Here is a 22,053-nt window from a genome sequence, read left to right as displayed (position 1 = left end):
GAAACTGTCAGCCAAGAGGACCTAAGGAGACGTGACCGCTGAATATCATGTGTGTCCTGGACGCTGGAGCAAAAGGGACATCAGGTAAAAACTAGGGAAGTCGGAGCATGGCATGGACATAGTAATACCATTATCAGCGTGGTTCCTTGATTGCGACGAATATATCACGTTACTGTAACGTGTTAACAACAGGGCAGACTGGGTGCTGGGGATGTGGGAACATCTCTTTCTCCAAAAATTTTCTGTAGATCCAAAATAAAAAGTTAGTTTTTGAAAGTGTGCAAAAGCTTTGAATAGGTATTCCACCAAATAAGATGTAAACATAGCTACTAAGCACATACAAAGACACTCCACGGCCACCTGGACGTTTGGAATCTGAAAACAAGAGGAAGTGTGGGCACGGATGCAGAGAAGTGCAAGTCCTTGCTCAGTGCTGCTGGGGCTTCAATATGGTGCGACCACTTTGGAAAACTGTGGCAGTTTCTTAGAAAGTGAACTGTAAGATACCATGCAACTCAGCAATTCCCTGCCAGGCCTCTGCCCAAGAGAACAGGAAGAACACGTCCACACATGTGCAGAGCAATTCGGTGAAGACCCAAACTGGAAACAGCCCAGATGTCCATCAACAGGGGAAGGGATAAGCCGATCACGTCCATCTGTGTGATGGGCCCTACTCAACGGTAAGAAGGGATGAACTATTGGTGCACATGACGGCATGGATGGATCTCCAAAGTGCTGTGCCCAGTGGTGGACGCAGACCCCACCTCCCCAGGTACTACCTGTTCTATGATTCCATTTACACAACTTTCTAGGGAACACACATGAATCTGGGAAGGACAGAAAGTAGGTCAGCAGTTGCCAGAGGGGGCCTGGGGGGTGGGATTACAATTATGCTTCCATAAAGCTGTTTTTAAAAATAGGTTGTGCTCGTGAGGGCCCCCATCTGCGGGGGTGATGCGCGGGCAGCACCGCCTGAGGTCCCCCCACAGCCCCGTCCCTGTTGGAGGTAGGACGGGGCTGGGGGAGGAGGCGGTGGACAGGCAGGGCAGGGGTCTCAGGAGCCCCCGGGCCTCCTCCTGGCGGAGAGCGTCAGTGCCCCCTGCCTGCCCCTGGCTGCAAGGGTGGAGGGACAGGGCCAGCTGCGCAGCGTCCGTCCGTCCGTCCGGGAGAGAGGAAGGCAAAGTCAGGCGCCAGGTCACCCACGGAGCCTCAGAGCAGCGCTGTTCTAGCGGGCGGCGCGGACCGCATTAGGAGCATCATATTTTTCTAATATAGAACCAACTTTACTTCCCCAAAATGGACCCACCCCACTGAGAAGAAATTCTGTTTTGCTGTAGAATTCTGCAAGAAAGGCCAGCTTCCCTTCCCTAAACCCAGTTCTGGTTTAGCATTTCCACTGTTGGAGGAGAAGCTGGGCCATTGCTCTCTCTGCCAGTTTTTGGCATCATTCTTATGCGGATTTCACAAAAATAACCTGGGGAATTTCCTTCTTTTTTCTCCTTTCCAAGAACATTTAAAATATCATTGGACTTATCTTTCTTAAATGTTTGAAAGAATCCATCTGTGAATTCTTAGACATAGTTCTCCGTTTTTGACAACATTTTTTAGAAAAGCTGCTTCGTTCACGTTTTCAAACGTATTGGAATATGATGTATTATTTGGTCATATTAATGCCCTTACAATCTGCAGGGATTTCCTGCACGTTTTTCCTAATTCTGGATGTCTTTATGCTTCCCATCTTCTTGCCCCGAGCAGGCGGCCCTGCCCGAATCCTGAATCCAGCCCGCCCCGTTGTCTTCCTCAGCGCACTGACTCCCCCGTTCGCGGTGCCCACCCCTGCCTCCTGCTCGCCTAGGTTCTCTCTCGGAGGCTCGAAACCAAGGTGTGACTGGGGTGTTCCTGCTGCCTCAGGAACGGGAGTGTTCGGGGGAATTTGCAGCGTTGGCCGCCCCCGCCCCCAGGTTTTGCAGGATCAAGTCCTCCTCGCTCTGCTTCCCAGACAGGCAGCAATCCCGGTTCCACTCCGACTCCCTAACTCATTCATCGTTAGAGAGGTTTTACATTCACAAGGGCCTGGGAGGGGGGTTGTTCCTCGTTGTTCATCAGGCCCTCTCCTGGGGGCCGCCGGAGATGTGGCCCCAGTCCTAACGCATTGAGGTTATCTCTGCAGCCCGACAGGCTTTTTTCAGACATAAGAGTGTACGTCGTTTTAAATTTATGCTTCTCGTTATTGTCATACAATATTCATAGAATAAAATGTGCAATTTTGACCATTTTTGAGTGCCCAGCAAGTGGCAGGAAGCGCGTTCACACTGTTGTCCCCACCCTCCACCTCCAGAACTTGTTCATCTTCCCAAACTGTCCTCATTAAACACTCACTCCCCACCCCCGACACCCACCATCCACTTTCTGTCTCTATGATTTTGCCTACTTGGGGAATCTCCTAGAAGGGGACTCCTACTGTATTTGTTTTTTCATGTCTGGCAAATTGCACTCGACATGATATTTTCAGGGTTCATCCATGTCAGAATCTCCTTCCTGTTAAAGGCTGAATAATGTTCCCAAGTGCCTGGACCACGTCTGTTCACGCATCCATCCGTCACTGGATACCTGGGTTATCTCCACCTGTCGGTTATTGTGAATCATGCTGTCTTCAGTTCTTTTGGGCACGGACCCAGGAGAACGCTTGCTGGGTCACGTGGTGATTCTAAGTGTAATTTTTGAGGCCCCTCCACACTGTTTTTGATGATGGCTGCAACATTTTACACCCCGTCGCCCCCATGGGGCACGGGGCTCGTTTCCCCACATCCTCGCCAAGGCTTGTTTTCTACCTTTTTTATTTATTTATTTATTTTTATTTTATTTTCTTTCTTTATTTTTTTTAAAGATTTTATTTATTTATTTGACAGAGAGAGACACAGCGAGAGAGGGAACACAAGCAGGGGGAGTGGGAGAGGGAGAAGCAGGCTCCCCGCAGAGCAGGGAGCCCGATGTGGGACTCGATCCCAGGACCCCGGGATCATGACCCGAGCTGAAGGCAGTCGCTTAACCAACTGAGCCACCCAGGCGCCCCTCTACCTTTTTTTTTTAAAGATTTATTTATTTTAGCAAGAGAAAGCACGGGCAGGGGGAGGGGCAGAGGAAGGAGAGAAGCAGCCTCCCCGCTGAGCTCAGAGTCCGACATGGGGCTCCATCTTGCCACCCTGAGATCACGACCAGAGCCGAAACCAAGAGTCGGACGCTCAACTGACTGAGCCACCCAGGTGCCCTTCTGTTTTTTTGAAACTATTATTATTATTTTTCAGTAGTCGTGGGTGTAAAGTGGTGTCTCTTTGTAGTGTAGGACAATATTTGGTTGCTTTTTGTAAACATGCCCTGAGTTTGAAAAGGACTCATGCTGTTTTGTTCAGGGTTTAGGTTTGGTGTGAACCTGGTTTGTAACCTGCCTATCCTTTTTCTGTCTTTTAAATAATCATGAAACACGGGTGTGTTCCCATATAGGGCTTTCTCTGCTGGCTTTCCAAATGAGGCATCTGTGATATTCATTTGTCTGTACCCAGCTCTCAGAGCTCCTGGTGGCCCCTCACGCTCACGACCACCTGGACTCCCTGACCTGGGTGCATCATGGTGAGTGCCCGTGTGGCCATGTGGCTGAGATGTCACCTTGTCTCCAGCTGTTTGTCGGGGCCGCAGCTGAAACTAACAGGCCTGCATCGTGTCTGGGCGTGCGTTCTGCAGGGAGGAGTGTTTGTTTTAACGGGACCGTGTGGAGGGGTGGGGCAGCGGGGTCGAAGTCTGCGTGGGCTCTAAATGTGCTGAAAACCGTCACATTGCTTGCCCAAACTGCTGTGACCATGTCCCTTCCCCAGATGGAGAGAGGGTGCGCCTTCCCCAGCACTCCCCACAGCACGCATGGCCACGTTTTAAAACGGGTCTAATCTGATGACCTTGGTGCTGTCCCCAACTCTCTGGACGTTTCTGGGATTCACGGGGAGGGGGCATTTCCCCGTGGCACTAGGGTCAGGTTTTCTCCGACAGTTAAACTGCCAGATGAATCTTAATTTGGTCCAAACCCCAAAGAAAGAAAGAAGAAAGGCTTGTTGGTGTTTCGGCTAGAAGTACCCCCCAGACTGCACACGGTTAGGGTTAGCCTTGGGGTAATTGGCATCTTCATTGTGTCAAGCCTGCCCTTCAGGAATCCACAATGTCTGTAAAGCCTTACATTTAGGAGACATTTTCTACCTCCGGGTTCTGTGGATTTCCTTGTTAAACTTATTCCTAAGTATTTGCTCTCTTTATAATTATTGTGGCTAGAACGTTGTCCCATTTGTGTCTCAGCCTGTTATTGATTAGATGGTGCAAAGCAATGAATTTATATCTATAAATATCACGTCTAGCCATTCTGCCATATTCCGTGATGAGTCGGTGGTAGGTTTTCCCTGGATGTCATGAGTTCTTTAGGTATGTGACCATGTCACCAGCAAAAGAGGTGGGCGGGGGTTGGGGGGGAACCTGGTATCTTTATAATACTCATTTTATTTTCTTATGAAATTCAGTAGAACTCCAAGACACTCTCCCATGGAGGGTGGGAAGCCGCCCGTGTCCCTCCACCCTTGCAGCTGGATGCAGGGCAGGGGGGCCCCGTGGCGGCTGAGACCCCTGCCCTGCCTGTCCCACAGGGGTGGGGTGGCAAGACCGCAGGGAGTGTGGTTTTAATGTTGATGAAGCCCAGTGGATTAATATTTTCTTTTAAGTTCGTGCTTTTTGTCACCTCTGTAAGAGATCTGTGCATAAGTCAAGCTCACAGAGATTATTCTCTTATGTTTTCTTCTAGAAGTTTTGTAATTTTAACTTTTACAGTTAGGTCTATGATTGAACTTTGTGTAAGGAGTGAGGTAAGGGAAGAAATTTACTCATGTATTTATTTGCATGGGGATATCTGCTTGTTGCAGTGTTGCTTGTAAAAAGACTGTCCTTTCCTCATTGAGTTATCTTTGCAGCTTTGTCAAAAAAACCCAGCCGAACATATATGGGTGGGTCCATTTCTGGGCTCTGTTCCGTTCCATTGACCCATATGTCCACTCCTTTGTCCATACCCCACTGTCTTGATTATAGGAAGTCTTGAAGTCAAATATGTAAGTCCTCTAGAGTTAGTCTCCTTCTGCAAAGATGTTTTATCTAATCTAGGTCTTCTTCCACGTCCACATGAATTTAGAATCAGCTGGCAAATTTGTTCAAAAAAGCCTGCTTGCATTTCCTTGGGGTTGCACTGAACAAACAGACCAGCCCAGGGAAGAGTGACGTCCCAGCAGTATTATGTCCTGGAACATGGTACATCCCTCCATTCATTCTGGTCTTCTTTAATTCCTCTCAGCAGTTCTGTGGTTTTAGGCGAAGCAGACTGGCACATCTATTAAGAACAGAGGCATAGGGGCGCCTGGGTGGCTCAGTTGGTTGAGCGACTGCCTTCGGCTCGGGTCATGATCCCGGGGTCCTGGGATCGAGTCCCACATCGGGCTCCCGGCTCGACGGGGAGCCTGCTTCTCCCTCTGACCCTCTCCTCTCTCATGCTGTTTCTCTCTCACTTGCTCTCTAATAAATAAATAAATAAATCTTTAAAAAAAAAAAAAAGAACAGAGGCATAGATATTTTATGTTTTTGTCAGTATTTTTAATGGGATTATTTTAAAATTTCATTTTCTAATTGTTTGCTGTTAGTATATAAAAATACATTTGTTGCTTATTAATCTTGTATCTTGTGACCATGCTAAATTCACATATTGGTTCTAGTAGTGGTTTTGTAGACAGTCATGTTGTTTGTTAATACTAAGGGCAGTTTTACTTCTGCCCTGTCAACCTTCATGCCTCTCTTTCTTTTCTTGCCTTGGTGCAGGAACAAGGTCCTTTAGTACAAAGGTGAGTGGGATCAGTGAGAGGGAGCATCCTTTGCTCATTACTGAGCCAAGAGAAAAATGTTCACTATTTCATCATAGACTATGACATTAGCAGTAGAGTTTGTTAAGATTTTATTTATGGCTCAGTGCATGATACATATCTTTTAAAATGTTAGTTTGTTGGGCACCTAGGTGGCTCAGTCGTTAAGTGTCTGCCTTCGGCTCAGGTCATGATCCCAGGGTCCTGGGATCAAGTCCCACATCGGGCTCCCTGCTCGGCGGGAAGCCTGCTTCTCCCTCTCCCACTCCCCCTGCTTGTGTTCCCTCTCTCGCTGTCTCTCTCTCTCTGTCGAATAAATAAATAAAATCTTAAAAAAATAAATAAAATTTTAGTTTGTTATTTGCCAAATATTTGTTGAGCACCCAGACATGCAAGACGCTATTCTAGGTGTTGGGGGCACGGCCATGAGCTGGTCGGTTCCTGCTCTCGTGGAGCTCACTTTCTGTTGGCAGAGACCAACAAGAAAAAGCAAGCAAACAAACTTACAGTATCATTTCAGGTAATGCGACCTGTGGGAACATAAAGCTGGCTGATGAGGGCTGTTTTCTCTTCCCTCGTTTTTATTTTGGGTTCATTATCAGATCTGTAATCCCCAAGAATTTGTGGTGTCACCGAGGAGTCCTGGGTCACGCTTCCCCACCAGAAATTTATCCCAGCCCCATTTAGGGAGATCTGGTTCTTTCTCCAGGCTTCTGAGGCCCCACCTCCGTCACTGGTCACGTGTCCAAGTCCCGTGTGTTTGTGGGGCTGCCCGTCCCCTCTGATGCCGATTTCTGTCTCCCTCCACAGCCAGACTGCATCACACCACAGTGCGCATGAGCTGTCTGCTCAGCCAGCTTCTTCCTGGTTCTTTCCTCGGTGTCTGTCCTGGCCTTTAGGGGACTTCCAACTTTTCTGTATGCAAAATTCTTAGCTTGTCATATTTCACAGAATTTCCTTTTTAACTCTTGGGGGTGTGATTGAGACTCACTTTGGGGAGAACTGACAGCTTCATTATGGAATCTCCCAGGCATGAACATGACAATGTCTTTATTTATTTAGAAATATTTTAGTTTTCCATTAAATTTTGTAATTCTCCCATAGATTTATTTCAAGGTAAAAAATACTTCTCTCTTTTTAAAAATTGACTTTAATCTAAATGTAACATGGTATGTAGGATTGGATCCTGGAATAGGAAAGGGGAAAGCGGTGACATTCAGATAAGGTCTGTAGTTTGCTTCACAGTCTTGCACCTGTGATGATCATATTAGCTTTGATGAGTGTGTCGCAGCCAACGGTAGAAGAAGCTGGTCAGGTGTGTGCAGGAACCCTTTGTACCTGGTGACTTCTATGAATCTAAAACTTTCCAAATGAAGTTTTAAAAATCAGCAATAACTTACATATTATTTAAACATGCACCAATTCAGTTACGTATAATGAACCATAAATGAATGCACCACAGCAGTGACCACTGTTACAGGGTGATTAGTATGCACGAGGAGCCCCAGGAAAGCCTGTCTGGGTTGGGAGCAGTGGACAAAGTTCTGGAAAAACAGCAGCAAGTGCAGAGTTCCTGAGGTGGGGACATCAGAGCCTGCTGTTCTACCCAGCTTCCCCAGGTCTTTGGAGAAAACGTCTGTGTAGGGCCCAGGCTGAGAAGCACCGGCTGGGTCTGCGCCCCCCAACCCATGCACTGTTTTCTCCACCTCTCACCTGGAAACTGAGGCTCAGAGAAGAGTGAGAGAAAAGGGGGGTAGACTCTGGCCTCCCTCCCTGCACTTCTGCCCCCATGGAGCCAGTGTGGGACGCTGGCGGTGGGACCACGAGCCACAGAGTCCACCCACCTTCTGCGTCAGGCACTTGGACCTGGGGGTTGGGGTGGGACCGCTCGGTGTCTGTTTCCTCACCTGGAAATGAGGTTGGCAGCTATGCGGCCAGGCCCTCAGGCACCTGCCCAGGCTCCCCAGCTTCCATGCCAGGACAGCAAATGGCCTGTGGGGTTTCCGTGCCAGGACCAAGCTTCCTGCAGTTTCTGTTAATTCCCAGCCAGGTGGGCCTTCCAGAAGCCTGTTCTTCAGCACAGCAGTGGAGGCCACGACGGGGACACGGGGGGCCAGTGGCGCTTGCCACATGGCGCTGTGGTCGCCCCGAGGGTGGGTCTTGTTCAGACAGTGAGTGGCTTTGCAGCCGGCTGGTGCGGCACTAACCCACACCACTGTGGGGTGACCTCTGGTGCTCCCACCCCTGGCCTAGGAGAGGCCATGCAGCCTCCCAGAGCCGCCCCTCCATCCGATGGGCCAGGCCCCCCTTGGCTTTCCCTAAGCCTCAGGCCAGGGGAACAGCCCAGAGCTCAACTGAGGGCCGGACAAGAATGCCAGGAATCCTGGGGAGCCCGTGAAACTCAGAGCCAGAAGGGTCCTGGGCAAGCCCCCCAGGCCCACCCTAGTGTAACAGAGCTCAGCACACAGCTGGTGCTCAATAGATGCATTTGATCACTAGGCTACAGGCCATGTGCTGAGTTGAAGAAGTCCGTATAGGGACCACCAAGTAAGGGTGCCCCTCCCCGCTGCCCTTCCCCAGCGGTCCTACACTTTTCCCTCCCAGGAGAGAGAGGGGGTGAGACCATTCACCAGCTCGGCTTTTTTGTTTTGTTTTGTTTTGTTTTTTTAAGATTTCGCTTGTTTGCTTTTTTAAAGAGAGAGAGAGACTGTGAGTGGGGGAGGACTGGGGAGGGGAGAGGAATCTCAAGCAGACTCCGTGCTGAGTGCGGAGGCTGATGATGCAGGGCTCGATCTCAGAACCCTGAGACCATGACCTGAGCCAAAACCAAGAGTCAGAGGCTCAACTGACTGAGCCACCCACGCGCCCCCCCGCCCACCAGTTCTGCTTTAATACGCCAGTCCTTCTCAGGAGGGAGGAAGAGCTGTTGGTCACTCTCACTGTAGTGTGAATTAGCTGTTCAAGAGGGGAGGTTTACAGAAAAGCGGAGCCTCGATGCTGTGGGTGGCCAGCAGGCCAGAGAAGTCGGGAAATTGCAGCTACTCCCTGGATTGTGGGTTGTTGCCGCCTCCCCCACGCCTGCCAGACTGAGAGCAGCATGGGGCGCAGAGAGATTCTGCTTATTATCTGGGCAACTGTCAGAAGAGTATGCAAGTGACTCTGGTCTGGTTTCCCGTGAATCACTGGCTTCAGATCGGCTTCATGAAATTCTGCAGGAGTGCCTGAAAACAGACCCTGAGGCTTTAGTTTTCTGTTAGTCTGGATCTGTACCACATACCCGGTGGAGGGGGGCTCCCTGTCCTCACAGTGACATGGTGGCCTTGGCGTCCCCACACTCCGAGACCCTGTGGTAGTTCCCAGCAGCTAGGAAGGCCCACGGGGCGTAGGCGTGGTCCAGCCTGACGAACGTCTCGTTTTCAGCCCAGAGCACTCCACCCGAGAGTTCTCTCTCTCTCTCTTTTTTAAGATTATTTATTTATTTATTTGACAGAGAAAGAGAGAGAGGGAGCGAGCGAGCACAAGCAGGGGGAGCAGTGGAGGGAAAGGGAGCAGCAGACTCCCGCTGAGCAGGGAACCCGAAGCGGGCCTCGATCCCAGGACCCTGAGATCATGACCTGAGCCGAAGGCGGGCGCCTCACCAACTGAGCCAGCCGGGCGCCCCTAAGAGTTGTTCTCTTGCCACCAACAGCAGGTGGTCTTGCAAACTACGTCCTCTGCTCACACGGTTTGGGGGTCAGTCCTGAGTAACCGGCAGGAGTAGCATAGAGCAGACACCTGCCGGAGGGCGAGTCTCTCCAGGCTCAGGACTGCACGGACCTGTGAGGAGCAGACTGAGTATGACAGTCCAGGAGGGCCAAGGAGAGGGAAACGGAGAATCAGGACACGGAGTCACTGAATTTAGAGAGAAGGGGGCAGTACGCAGCTGGGGACGGGGGCACTTCTGGAGAGGCGCAGTGATGTTCGTGCCCACCCACACAGACTTAACTGGGGGTTTTGTGCATTTCCACCTCACAGTTTTCGCCCAAGGCGTGGACTCAGCTAGCCTTGGCAGTGCTCATGTGGGCTCATCACGGGTCAGAGGACAGAAGCAGACAGAAGGGTGTCGATGGGAGTGGGGATGGTTGGTCACTGGTCCTGGCTCAGGATGGCAGGCACAGGGGAGCCTGGGCTGGGGGGCCCCTTGCGGAGGAAGCATGCAGGGATGATGGGGACGCTGGCCAGGCAGGGGCACCCCAAGGGGCTGAGCGCCCCAGGCTGAGATTGCCCCCCATGCCTGTGACGTGGGGTCGCTCTGCGCCCAGGAGCCACTGAAGGGCCGGGGCTCACCGCAGTGCCAGCCGAGCTTGAGCTGTAATTACCTGTCTCTGTCCTGTGGGTCGAGCCACAGAGGGCGTCCGGGGAGGTGTTTGTTGTTGCCTGTGAATCAGGAGCTCATGAGAAAAGTGGCGGCTGGTGCAGCAGAGAAATTAGGACCTTGGTGCTCCACACGCGGCCTCCAGCAGCTCTGGGCCAGGGGTTACCCCCCAGCCCCTGCGCGCCGGAGCCTCAGCAGAACCTCGCCCGGGGCTGCCCCTCAGCCCACCTGTTCACGCATTCAAACCGTCCCTTCCACCACCTTCTGTCGGACACAAGCCCCAGAGAAGACATGCCCAGCCCCTCCCGGACTCACACGGACACGTGCAGCCGCACGCACAGATGGGCAGATGCACGCCCATGTGATCACACTTCCCTGCTAGCACGGACCTCCTCCCTCCCCTGACACACACCAGGCCAGGCTCCCCTCCATGGATAGAAGCTTCCAGAACTGGCTGGGGGTCGGGCTGGGAGGGCAGGAGCAGAGATGGAGGGAGACCCGAGCCCCGGGCCGGGACCCTCGCTGGGCAGCAGCGGCCAGCAGGGGGGAGCTGGCCTGACTCACCACCCTTCTGTCGCCAGGGGCCACAAAAGACATGGGGAAGATGCTTGGCGGTGACGAGGAGAAGGACCCCGATGCAGCCAAGAAGGAGGAGGAGCGCCAGGAGGCCCTGCGGCAAGAAGAGGAGGAGCGCAAGGCCAAGTACGCCAAAATGGAGGCTGAGCGTGAGGCCATGCGTCAGGGCATCCGAGACAAGGTGGGCACGGGGCGTGGGGACAGCTGGGCTCTGGCCAGGGCACCCCCACCACTCACCCACCCTGGACTGGGCTCTTCCTGCCTCTCCTTCGCCTGGCTGCCCGGAGCAGACCTTCGGATGGTACACTCCGAAGCCCCGGGAGGTGGTCCGATGGGAAGGGAGCAGGACAGGAGAGGTCCGCACACCCCCGGGAGTCCACGTCTGCTGCGCAGGCTTGCCAGCATTAGGACTCACCCTGTGGGACACCAAGTCTTTCCTGCTCTCCACAGTGGGCCGGGGTCCCATCCTCATGATCGGGTCTCCCAGGCTCTCTGGACCAGATGGTGGTTTCTGCAGGAGAAGCTCTCCCGCCCTGCTCCTCCTGGAGCTGTCCCTCCGGGCTGCCCAGGGGCAACCGGCTCTCAGGCAGACCCTGAGTGGGGTGAGTCATCATGGGCAGGGGACTGCACCCGAGCAGCCCTGGAGGGTCCTCATAGCTTCTGAGGTTCACAACAGGGTGATGGGGGAAAAAGGCCTGCAGACTGAGGTCTGGCTTGGGGGGTGGGCTTCGAGTTGGCAGCCACAGCCCTCCTGGGAATCATCTGGGCTCCCTTCCCCAGTGAGTGGGACGGTGAAAGCATTGTGCCGGTCACAGATGGGGAAACCGAGGCCCAGATTGGGAGGGGCAAGGGAGGCTGAGCTGGCTGCGAGGCTCACAGAGCACTGTGCCAGAGCCGCAGGGGGTCCGAGCCCCCGGGGGTGTGTCCATGGCCCATCCTCCGTGGACCATCCAGCAGCCAGGTTGGAAGGGTGGGAGAGAGGGCAGGTGTTGGGGGAGCTGCTCCAGCTCCATCCAGGGTGGGCCAGGCTGGGTGCCAGGTGAGGAGATGGGCCTTCCCCTGGGGACCTGGGAGTTTCGTGAGCCCTCAGCATCCCCCAAACCATATGGCCTCCCAAGGTCTTCAAGGCCACCCTGGCCCCAAGCCAGGCTGGGCCTCCTCCACCAAGGGTGCCTGTGGCCTGGCGGTCACTGGGTCCGGGTGTCTGGGTAGGAGACTCAGGAAGGGGGGAGTGTTGCCTTGCTTGGTTCCTTCCTGCCCCTAACCCCGATGACCCTGGCTCTGGGTTCTGAGAGAGGTGTTCCCAGACCCTGCGGATAAAACCTGCTGGTAAGGAGCTGGGTCCCCTCAGGAGATCTCCGTGGTCCCCGGCCCTGGACTCTGAGATGCCCAGGCTGCGGGGTGGCAGAGCCTAGACCGCAGGATCTTCCCACCTGCTGAGTTCTGCCTCAGTGTACCCAGGGAGGGGCCAGCTCCACCCAGCCTGAGGGCCAGGCCTCCCAAGGTGGGACAGCCCAGTGGGGTGCCTGCACATCTCTGAGCCCACGTGGGGCCCCCAAATTGATAGGGGTGTGGGGACCGCAAACCTCAACATCCCACCACTGGTCACTGGACACCTTTTCTGGGGACCTTCACAAAGCTGATTTTGCTGTGAGAGCCACTCACGAGCACCTCCTGCCCTTTTCTGCCCCAGCACTGGCCCCTTCTGGGTCAGGCAGCTTAGGCTGTCGGTGGGGGTATCACTGTAGGGATCAGGAAATGGGGGATGAGGCAGAAGGGGGAGAATCAAGAGACAGAGACAGACAGATGCCCAGGCAGAATGTCTTCTAAGAGGAGAGGAATCCGGTGATGGTGGCCATGGCTTGGGGGAGCTGAGGGTGGGACAGAGACAGAGAGATTGGGGGAGGGTAGGGGGTGAGAGAGAGGGCTGGAGCAGCTGTGTTCTGAAGCCTGTCTGTCTCTCTGTCTGTCTGTGTCTGCTGCCCACGGCTTTGCCCCACGTGTGCACCCCAGTGGCGGATCCTGGGAGGACCTGGCCTTGAGCCTCACAAACGGGTCACAGTGTTTGGATAGGCCTCGGGGCCCCTGTGGGTGTGGAGTGGGGGTGGCCTCCCCAGTCTCCCCCATCAGGAGGCAGGTGCCAAGTAAGCCCCCTCCCCTGAGCCTGGCCCTGGCCCTCGGAGACTCACGTGCGTTCGTGTGAGTTCATGGGCTCAACAGACTCCACTCATTTCGCCTTTAATATGGAAGCCCTTTCTGTCTCTCCCCTCTTCAAACCGTCCGCTGGCTCCCATTTCATCTGGAGCCCCAGCCCAGGCTTGCGGTGACTTACACCCACTGTGCACTGGGCCTCCTTGGGGTCCACGTTCCCAGTGCCCCTGGGCTTTTGCGTGGTTGCTTCTCTCTGGATCTCTCCCTGAGGCCCCTCCCTCCCCTCCCCACCCTCCACACAACCCTCCCCGTCTCCTGCTTTAGTTGGCTCCCCAAACCTTCTTTTATCCAACACACTCCTGTTTTTTACTTCTTTGCTGTTCATTATCCACCTGCACGTGGAGGGTGGGGGCTTTGGCTGTTTTGTGCCTGGCTCTGTTCCTGTTGACTGAAACGGAACCTGGCCCTGTGGATGCTAAGCCAGTGAATGAGTGAGGGAGTGGGTGCTCCAGTGAGCATGAGCTCCACAACAGAGTGATGGGGACCTGGGGAACAGTCCCGGCATGAGGCCTGGTGGAAGTGGGGGGTGCCCCCTCCCTGGGTACACTGCTCCTAATGCCTCATGGATGAGGACCCTCACCAAGCTCCCCCGAGTGATGGATCTGTCCTCAAGACCCCCAGCACTGGGGTGGCTCTGTGGAGGGCTGCACCCCATGGCAGAGCCTCAGGGCCCCCTCTCTCCCTACGTGAGCACCCCTACCTGGAATCCCCTGGGTGTGCTGGGGGCCTTCACCTTCTCTGCCAGCCCTGGAGGCTGGGCCTCACCCCTGCCAGTTGGAGGAACCCTTCCTGCGCACATCTGGGTTCTGTTCTCGTGGGCCCAGTGGGCACGGGGGCATCTACTGAACCCAGTCACACGGGCAGGGGTCAGAGCACCTCAGGCTGGGCCATGGTTCCCTTACCTGCTCAGCCTGATTGTTTTCTCAGCTACTGTGGGATTAGGTAGGATGAGTGGGCCAGGACCTGTCCCCAGAGGGTCCAGCTGCAGAGAAGGTGTGGGTGTGTTAGAGACACCTGCTGTGGTCCACCTAGACACCACAAAACTGAGTCTGCCAGGCAGGGGCCTTTCCTGTGTGGCTGCAGAGCTAAATGAGACAGTGGTCACCTGGCCAGGCATTGGGTAGGGGGTGGTGCCAGTGCTGGGCAGACGGGGACAATGGTGAGTCCCTCCATTCATGGGTCAGAGGCAGCTCAGGAGGGGGGCTGGCATGTTTTGGATGCTGGAGCCACAGGAGGCCCAGGTCTTCCCAGTGCCACCACTCCAACCTCCAGAATGTGGCCCACCCCCCCATGAGCCCCAGGGCCCCCTGGAAATGGAGGCAGCTCAGACCAGGAATGGAGGCTGTGCACTGATGGGGTGGGGTACAGGGCCGGAGCTGACCCCCTTGCCAGCAGCCATCCTGAGTGGTGAAGGCAGGGCATCTGCTTGGGTGGGGGCAGCATCTGGTCCCCGCTGCACCTGGAGCCCCATTGAGTGACCCAGCTCCCAGGTCCTGCCCCTAAGAGGTCTGCCTGACACTCATGTCCACCGGGTTCTCTGCAGAGCCCTCTTCCACCTGTCCACGTAACCCTTCCCACTTTCCTCTGTTCCTCACAGGTGGGAATCCTGCTCTTCAGGTGTGGCTTCCCCAGATTATCCTCGCTGGCCCCCAGGCACCAGACCCAGCTTCCTCCAGTCCTGCCCTGGTGCCACATACCCGTAGGCCTCATGGGGGCTGGTCAGAAAAGGAGGTGCTGAGCTGCCCAGTCCAGGGCTCCATCAGATGGGTGGGAGGGCCATGAGATGGAGGGCATAGGGGCCAGGGTCACGTGTCCTCTGGGGCACCCAGGTCCCTTGGCGACCTCATCCAAGGAAAGCAGAAGCAGGCTTGTAGGATGTCTCACCTTGGGGGTCGGTGGGCAGAGCCTCCCTTTCCCCACCCCATCATGGCGCACCTGTGAGATTGACCCACTTGTGCTTATTTGCCTGGTTTGCATATACATTTCCTGATTTGCATACTCACCTTCTGGTTTGCATGCCCACCACCAGGTTTGAGATCCTCAGCTTTGAGCCACAACCACCCTCCTCCCAGCACCCTACTGGTGGATCCAAGCCCACCCAGTCCCCCACATCCCCTTGATCACTCAAGGTTCAGTCTGAGGTTTGTGCTGATAGTAAAAGTGTGCATGTGATTGCCGATTATTTGTTGTTTTGGGATATTACAGATCCTCACTGTTAATTAGCACCAGGTTCCTCCCAGCCGCGGGGTGTGGGGCGGGACCCTGCCATCTTCATGGTCAGTGTGGAGGTTGGGCACCTCCAGTGGGTGCCTGGACCGGCTGTGGCTGGACATTTGTCTCCGGAGCTCGGGAGCCTCAAATCAGCTCTTAGCCAGATCACAGTGGAGCCAAGCTCTGGTGTGGACCCCAGCTCTGGAGTCCCTCCCCTAACAGAGTAATTGTGACCTTCAGCTGGACCCCAGTGGCCGCAGCCTTGGCAGGACTTTGAGTCTCACTGGAGTGAGCTGGGGGCTGGGGTCTCCTTTCTGGACGCCAGAGGGGACAGCCCCAACACTGCAGACCGTGGTTGCTCAGAGCTTGCCTCTCTGGTCGGGGAGATCACTCTGCTCAACTGTACACAACGTGCTCTCGCCATAACATGCGTGTTCCCTGAGCACAGGCACTTCCGCGGTGAGTGTGAGTGCAGGCTTTAGGCAGCTCAGCCCCCCGGGTCCAGCGCACGGACCGGCACCCCGGCGCTTGAATGTTCCTGCCGCGTGCACAGACGTCTGTGGCTGGAGGAGTCTGCCGGAGTCTGTGCCCCGGGCTGGAGGGAGGCTCCCTCTGGTCTGACCTAGTTTCTGGCAGTGCCTCTCTCCCCCGCCCACGTTCCGCCCCACAGGGCTCCAAGCCACATGTCCCTCCTTCCCCTTCTAAGCCTAAGCGCCACTCCCTCTGCCGTGAGTTTGTCCCTGAGCAGTGACCCAGGAGCAGGACCCATGCTGCTTGTGCAAGGGGCGCCCAGTGTCCGGCCAGCTTGTCCCACTCTGTGCCCTGGCTGACCTGACGGGCCCTCTGGTCCATGTGCCTGCTGCCCAGGATGTTCCCTGGGTGCTCCCATCGGCCCCTCACTGAGACCCTCCCAGCACAAGGGACCGTGGGCTGCTCAGGGCTCCCGCTGAAGAAGACGGATGAACACTCCTCTCTCAGTGTCTGCCAAGTGGCAAGGAAGCCCAGGCTGTGCTCTGGTCACAGGTGGGCAGAGAGCATGGCTTCTTCATCTCTGACCTCTGCTGAAGGTGGCCATTGACTCCCCCATGCCTGAAGCCGCCTGCAGCCTCAGGGAGCAGAGAGGTGCAGAGGTTTCCGTCAGCATCGTCAGCAGGCTGGGGGTGGGACACAGCCAGCTCCCCCGAAATCTGGAAGGAGAGGGAAGGTCCTTCTTGGAGAGTGGGGCATTCCCCCGCTCCCACCAGCACCAGAAGCAGAATCCATTTTCGTTGGGAGGGGTTGGCAAGGAGAGATGAGTGAGCATTGGGGTCAGTCCTCCCCCTGGGCAGAAACACCTCCTCCCTGAGGCCAGTGATCCTGTGCTTCTGTGTCCCCAGTAGAAATCTGGAGTCTGTGGATAATCGCTGACACCGACACGCTGTCCCCAGTTGTCCCTGTTTACCCTTATTAATGCTTCTGCCCCTGTGCATTCCCTTATGTGTGATCCAGAACCTCAGGCCTGGCCAAGGGGTGCCCCTCTTTCCAGCCTCAGTGGGTCCCGAGCTTGGCCCATCAGAGACCACCAGCCCCTGAAACCCATAAGTCCAGTGTGACCCCGCCCAGTTCCCACCAGCCCTGAGGCAGGAGGCCTCCTGGTGACCACAGGCTCATCCTCCTCCATCCTGCAGGGCTAGGATGGTTCAATGCTGGTTCCTGCAGGGCCAGTGGTAGGCCTGGGGGGAGGGGGCATGTGTTCGTCTCTTAGAAATTTATTCTCTCAGTTCTGGAGGCCAGAAGTCCACAATCAGGATGTGGGCGGGGCTGCCCTCCTTCTGAAACCTGCAGGGGAGAACCCTTCCTTGTCTCCTATGTGGCCCCTGGCAGTCCTCCGTGTCCTTGGCTTGTAGCCAGCCTTTCTCCACTTTCCTGTGGCTTTGTCTGTCCTTGTCTTTCTTCTACAAGGAAACTCTCACTGGATTTAGGGACCAGGATGATCTCCTTACCTTAATAACATCTGCAAAGACCCTATTTCCAAATAAGCCTGCATTGTAAGGTTCCAGGTGACATGAATTTTGGGGGGACACTATTCTACCCAGTACAGAGGGGAAACCGGAAATGGGGGGCTCAGGGGTGCCTGGGAGTGTTGGCTGAGGGCACGCCTAGGTGGGGCTCCAGAACATCCACCTAGAACTGCCACTGGGCACCCTCCCCTCGCTGTCCAGGTAGGGGCGGGGGTCCTGGAGGCATCTAGGGAGAGTTTTCCAGGCCTGAGATGTGACCACACCTCACCCGACCAGGGATCTGGGCTGCGTGGGCCCGCCAGCCACGGACAAATGGGTTCTTCACAACGGCCAGCAGACATCCTGCCTGCCCCTCCTAGCCCACAGCCAGGCCCGCTGAGCACAGCGCCCTGCCTCCCTGGGAAGGCGAGGCAGGATGGCAGGGGGGAGGGGCGGGGTGGGGCGGGGGCGCAGCTTTGGCGCTGGTGGGGATTGACCTTCCCCCTTCCCTGTGCTTCCCACTCAACACAGCCCCCAAGCCCCGGCTTCCGCTGTCGCCCCTGCACACTCCGTGGGGTCCCCCACACCCTTCCAGGCACCCTCCTGTGTGGGGACTTTGTCTTCTGGGGTCTTGGCGGCAGTCGGTGGGCCCAGGGGCTCCCCACACCCTCACAGCCACGGGCACCGCCTCTCGAGGCCTCTTGGCCCATCCTGCAGGCGCAGGAAGGGTCCAGGTGTGGCGCCCGGAGCCAGGCCTGGGCTGGGAAATCCGCTCGCGGTCTGACCCCCTCCCCTCCCCCCCAGTACGGCATCAAGAAGAAGGAGGAACGCGAGGCTGAGGCCCAGGCCGCCATGGAGGCCAATTCGGAGGGCAGCCTGACGAGGCCCAAGAAGGCCATCCCGCCGGGCTGTGGGGACGAGCCAGAGGAGGAAGACGAGAGCATCCTGGACACGGTCATCAAGTACCTGCCCGGGCCGCTGCAGGACATGTTCAAGAAGTAACGACCCTGCGCTGGACGGCAGCCCGCCAGAGCCCGGAGCCCCCACCCCCCTCGCCGCCCCCGCCTACCTACCCCCTGTACATGCCCTCCGCGGAGGCCCCTTGAAGGGATGTCGGGAGCAGAGTGCAGCCCCCAACGCCAATATAAGCCATAGTCCTAGATCTATCAGCCCCATGCCCCCCTCATACCTCGGGAGCCTGCGCACACCTCTCCCCCCCACCCCTCTCCCCGCACTGCCATCGCCACCGCCACGGGGGAGGGGCGCCTGCCCCTCCCCCGGGCCCCTGCGGTCTGTGCTGCAGGCCCCGGGGACCAGCCCACGTGCTCCTCTGGGTTGGACCCTCCCCCAGAGCCTGGGACGTCCCTTACTGCTCCTGCCCTTCACACCCACCCAGCAGTGCCCAAGGCCAGGGCCACCGAAAGGGCCAGCATCTTGACCACCCCTCGGTGCGCCATTCCTGCGTTGGTGGGCGCTTGTCCGGTCCCAAACTCAGGAGCACAGCCATAGTGGGGGGAAGGTGGGTGTGCAGGCTGGGAGGGGAACTGGGAGGGGCGAGCAGCCTCCCCCATCCCCACAATGACACCTGGGTAGCAGGATCTCTGAATCTTCCTGTCTGAAGGTTGCCCACCTCCACCTGCACCCCTCACATTCATTGTCCATCTGTCTCTCCCTGTCCTTCACTCTCCCTTCTCGGCCCACTCCTCTGGAAGGCTTAGCTTCTTAGAAATACCAGGACTGGGTTCTCTTCTAAACTAAGGGAAACAAAGCAATAGGCCTAGGGGGAAACTTCCCAGACCACCCCCCGACCAGGGTGGAATACACACAGACTCTCACACATCCCTCTAACTCGTACCCCTCTGAGTCCGTGGGCCCAGCCCACTCCCCTCCCTGGTTGGCACCTCCAGTCTCACCATCATCGGAGGCTGCTCTGGATGGGGGGTATCCCCTGCCCTCACCCCCTGCACCCGCACACCCGCAAGGAGATCTGGGAGGAGACGCAGAGCCCTCAGATGAGTGCTGTGCGTCTGGAGACAGAAAGGCCGGCCTGCCCTCCCCCGAAGGGAGCAGGCCCCTCGAGGTGGGGACTGCCAGGTGGCCTGGCGCTCAGCGGAGGCGGAGTTTGACGGCAACCGCCGCGGGCCTCCCGAACCCTGAACCCTTACGTCTCCTTCGTCCTTGTTTTCCTTTGCATCACGATATGTTGAATCTCAGGTAAATGAGGTCTTACGTGTTTGGGGAGTTTTATCGTGACAGAAAGCCCGTTGCCTTGGTGCCCGGGGCCCCTTTCTGTCCATATCACAAATTCATTGTGTCCACGTGTTGCGGGCCAGGGGCGTGGCCCTCCGTCGCTCTTTAGAGAAGCCATATCAATAGACCGCAATATGAACCGCGCACGCCCCCCGCTCCAAGACGTGAGAGCGTGTCCTGGCGCCCCGCGCCGCCTTGGTGCGCCCCGCGCGTCCCGCGCCCTCTCTGACTCCTCCTGGTCCCACGTCTTTTTTAAATGCCTGTTTTCACACTTTGAAAAGCCAGCTCTGAGCAGACAGGGCGCTGTCTCGTAGAAACCCCGCATCCCGTTCCCAGCGCATGGGGCGCCCGGAGCAGCCGAGCTTAGCGTGAACTGTGGATGTCGTCCGTCCTCCTGTCTTTGCGCCTGGGCCTCCTCCTGCATGTCGGGGGCCGTCGCGTGTGTAGTCTCTGGATGGAATCACAGCCAATAAAACACCACAGTGATTTCACACCATGTGGCCATTCTCTCCAGAGTCCTGATCCCGCCTTGGCAGCCAGAGGGCAGACTGGGGTCCTGGCAGGAGGGGCCGGACCCCGTTGGACAGGTCTCACTCTCTTCCACGCCCTGCCAGATAGGGGGCACCTCCCCCTGTCCCTGGTTGTCCACAACTGCAGGGTCTCCCCACCGCCCGGACCCAGATTCACCCGGTTCTCTCTAAGGCAGACCCAGGGTAATCATCCAAAAGGCAGACCAGACCCTTTGGGGCTCCCTTCCTTCCTCCCCCCTCCCCCCTCCTTCTATGAGTCTCCCACCTGCACAGACCCCTTGACAGGCCTTGCCCTCCCCACAGATAGGCCAGGCCCTGGAGGGCCCGGGTCCCACTGTGTTGGCCACACTTTCGGCCAACCCCCCCCCCCCCAAACTCCTTTGCAGCCCTGAGGATCCTGCCTCTAGTCTGTCCTGTGGTGGCCATCTCCTCCCCGTGTCCTTAGGGAGGCCTCTGTGCCTTGCGGGAGCTCTGGGTCCCACGCCCCACCAGGGAAGCCTGCCCATCTGGGCTGACGCTGGAGGAGGTGCCCGTGGAACCCCGGGCACCCTGACCCGGCCCAGACAGCAGCCTTGCTCTCTCCCTTCTGGGCCCCACCCATGTCCTTCCCGTACCCAAAGCCTACCCAAGGTGCCTTGTATCCCCAGAAAGGATGTGTGTGGCCTCCAGTTCTGGGGGCCTCTCTGGGCCACCTGTGATTTTCCTCACAATGCTGGCCAGAAATGCTTTCAGCAAAACCTGCCCAGTCTTGGCAAGTAGAAAGGCTACACTCATCCCCCACCCCTGCCCCCTGCACGCCTCCCCACAGAGCTGTGCCCTGAAGGCTGCTCCAGAGCCATCACTCCTTTGCCTCTGCCTCAGGGGCTGGGCGGTGTCAGGAAGGGGGGTATGGGAGGACCTGCCTCTGGGGAGAGTTTGGACCCCAGCCCTGAGTACCACCCAGTGTGCCTTTGCCCCCTGAAGAAGGAGCAGCTGTCCATCCTCCCTCCCCGGATCCAAAACACTGACAGAAGTCTTTGCAGCCAACTCCGTGCCTTTAGGCCACCCCAGGATGGCCCCTCTTAGAAGGGCACTGAAAATGGCATCCATCGTTCAGTCTCCACTCCCCCCACCACCCCAGCCTAGCAGGGACTGGGCTTAGTCTTGAGCAGCAACCGGGATATGCTAGGTGACCTGGCACACCTTCCCTCTGACTAGCCCTTCCTCAGTGACCTCAGGTGATGGTGTCTGAGGACTCCAGGTAAAGATACTTGCTCACTTGATGTTTACTGAATCCCTCTGATGTGCCAAGCTCAGTTTTATGCACCAGGGATAACTGAGGTCCCTTCCTCCTGGAACTGATTTTTTCAGTGACAAGAGACAGATGATAAACAAAAACATAAATCAAGTGGTGATTTCTTCTGTGGAGGAAATTGAGTGGATTAAGGGGGCAGAGAGGATGGTGAGGACCAATATTTCACCTCTGAGGAGGTGCAGAGAAGCCCCAAGGAGAAGAAGAGGGAGCCCTGTGGGATTCCCATGGGAGAGCACTGCAGCCAGAGGACCAGCCATGCCCAGGGCCCTTCAGAGCAGTGACCATGACTCCGCTGACCACGGTCTTGCTCCAGATGCTTGTTCTAGATCCACACTGACTCTTAGCAGAGTCTCTTTCCTTTCTGGCTGTTTAAGTCTTGACGAAGCAGAGCACACCTGGATCCGTTGCACCCTGCAGACACATCGTCCCACTCTGCAGGCAGGCAGGTCTGACCAGCTCCTGGCTCTGAGGACCGCCTCCCTCTCCTGCTCCCTGCCAGCTGCTAGCGATTTCCTGCTTCCTCTCCTCTCAGGGACCTGCACTATGTGAGCTCCTTGCTCACAAGCCACTTAACTGTCAAGGCTGTCAGGTCACAATTTTAAAGGTCTGGCAATTAAGGACCGTTTTGTCCAGTTCTGCTAATCCGCAGCTAGACAAGTCCTGCTGTCCACAGTCGCAGTCGGCGGGGCCCAGTGAACACACTGAGTCCGGGCCA

The 22,053-nt window shown here is 56.5% G+C and overlaps 1 protein-coding gene across 1 annotated transcript in view; it reads left to right on the top strand.

Moving 5' to 3' along the window:
• Positions 1-20,150, top strand: part of CPLX1 (complexin 1) — a 49,389-nt gene extending 29,239 nt beyond the window's left edge. The window contains exons 6-7 of the mRNA XM_064584114.1: positions 10,869-11,044; positions 18,069-20,150. Coding sequence (XP_064440184.1) covers positions 10,869-11,044; positions 18,069-18,266 — 374 coding nt within the window. The 3' untranslated portion in view covers positions 18,267-20,150. The remainder of the gene's footprint in view (positions 1-10,868; positions 11,045-18,068) is intronic.
• Positions 20,151-22,053: the final 1,903 nt, after the last annotated feature.

The sequence above is a fragment of the Mirounga angustirostris genome, unplaced genomic scaffold (genome assembly GCF_029215605.1).
Source record: "Mirounga angustirostris isolate CCGP_5_RB_7025 unplaced genomic scaffold, mMirAng1.0.hap1 SCAF_2, whole genome shotgun sequence".
Classification (NCBI taxonomy): domain Eukaryota; kingdom Metazoa; phylum Chordata; class Mammalia; order Carnivora; family Phocidae; genus Mirounga; species Mirounga angustirostris.
This window is presented reverse-complemented; position numbering and strand designations above follow the sequence as displayed.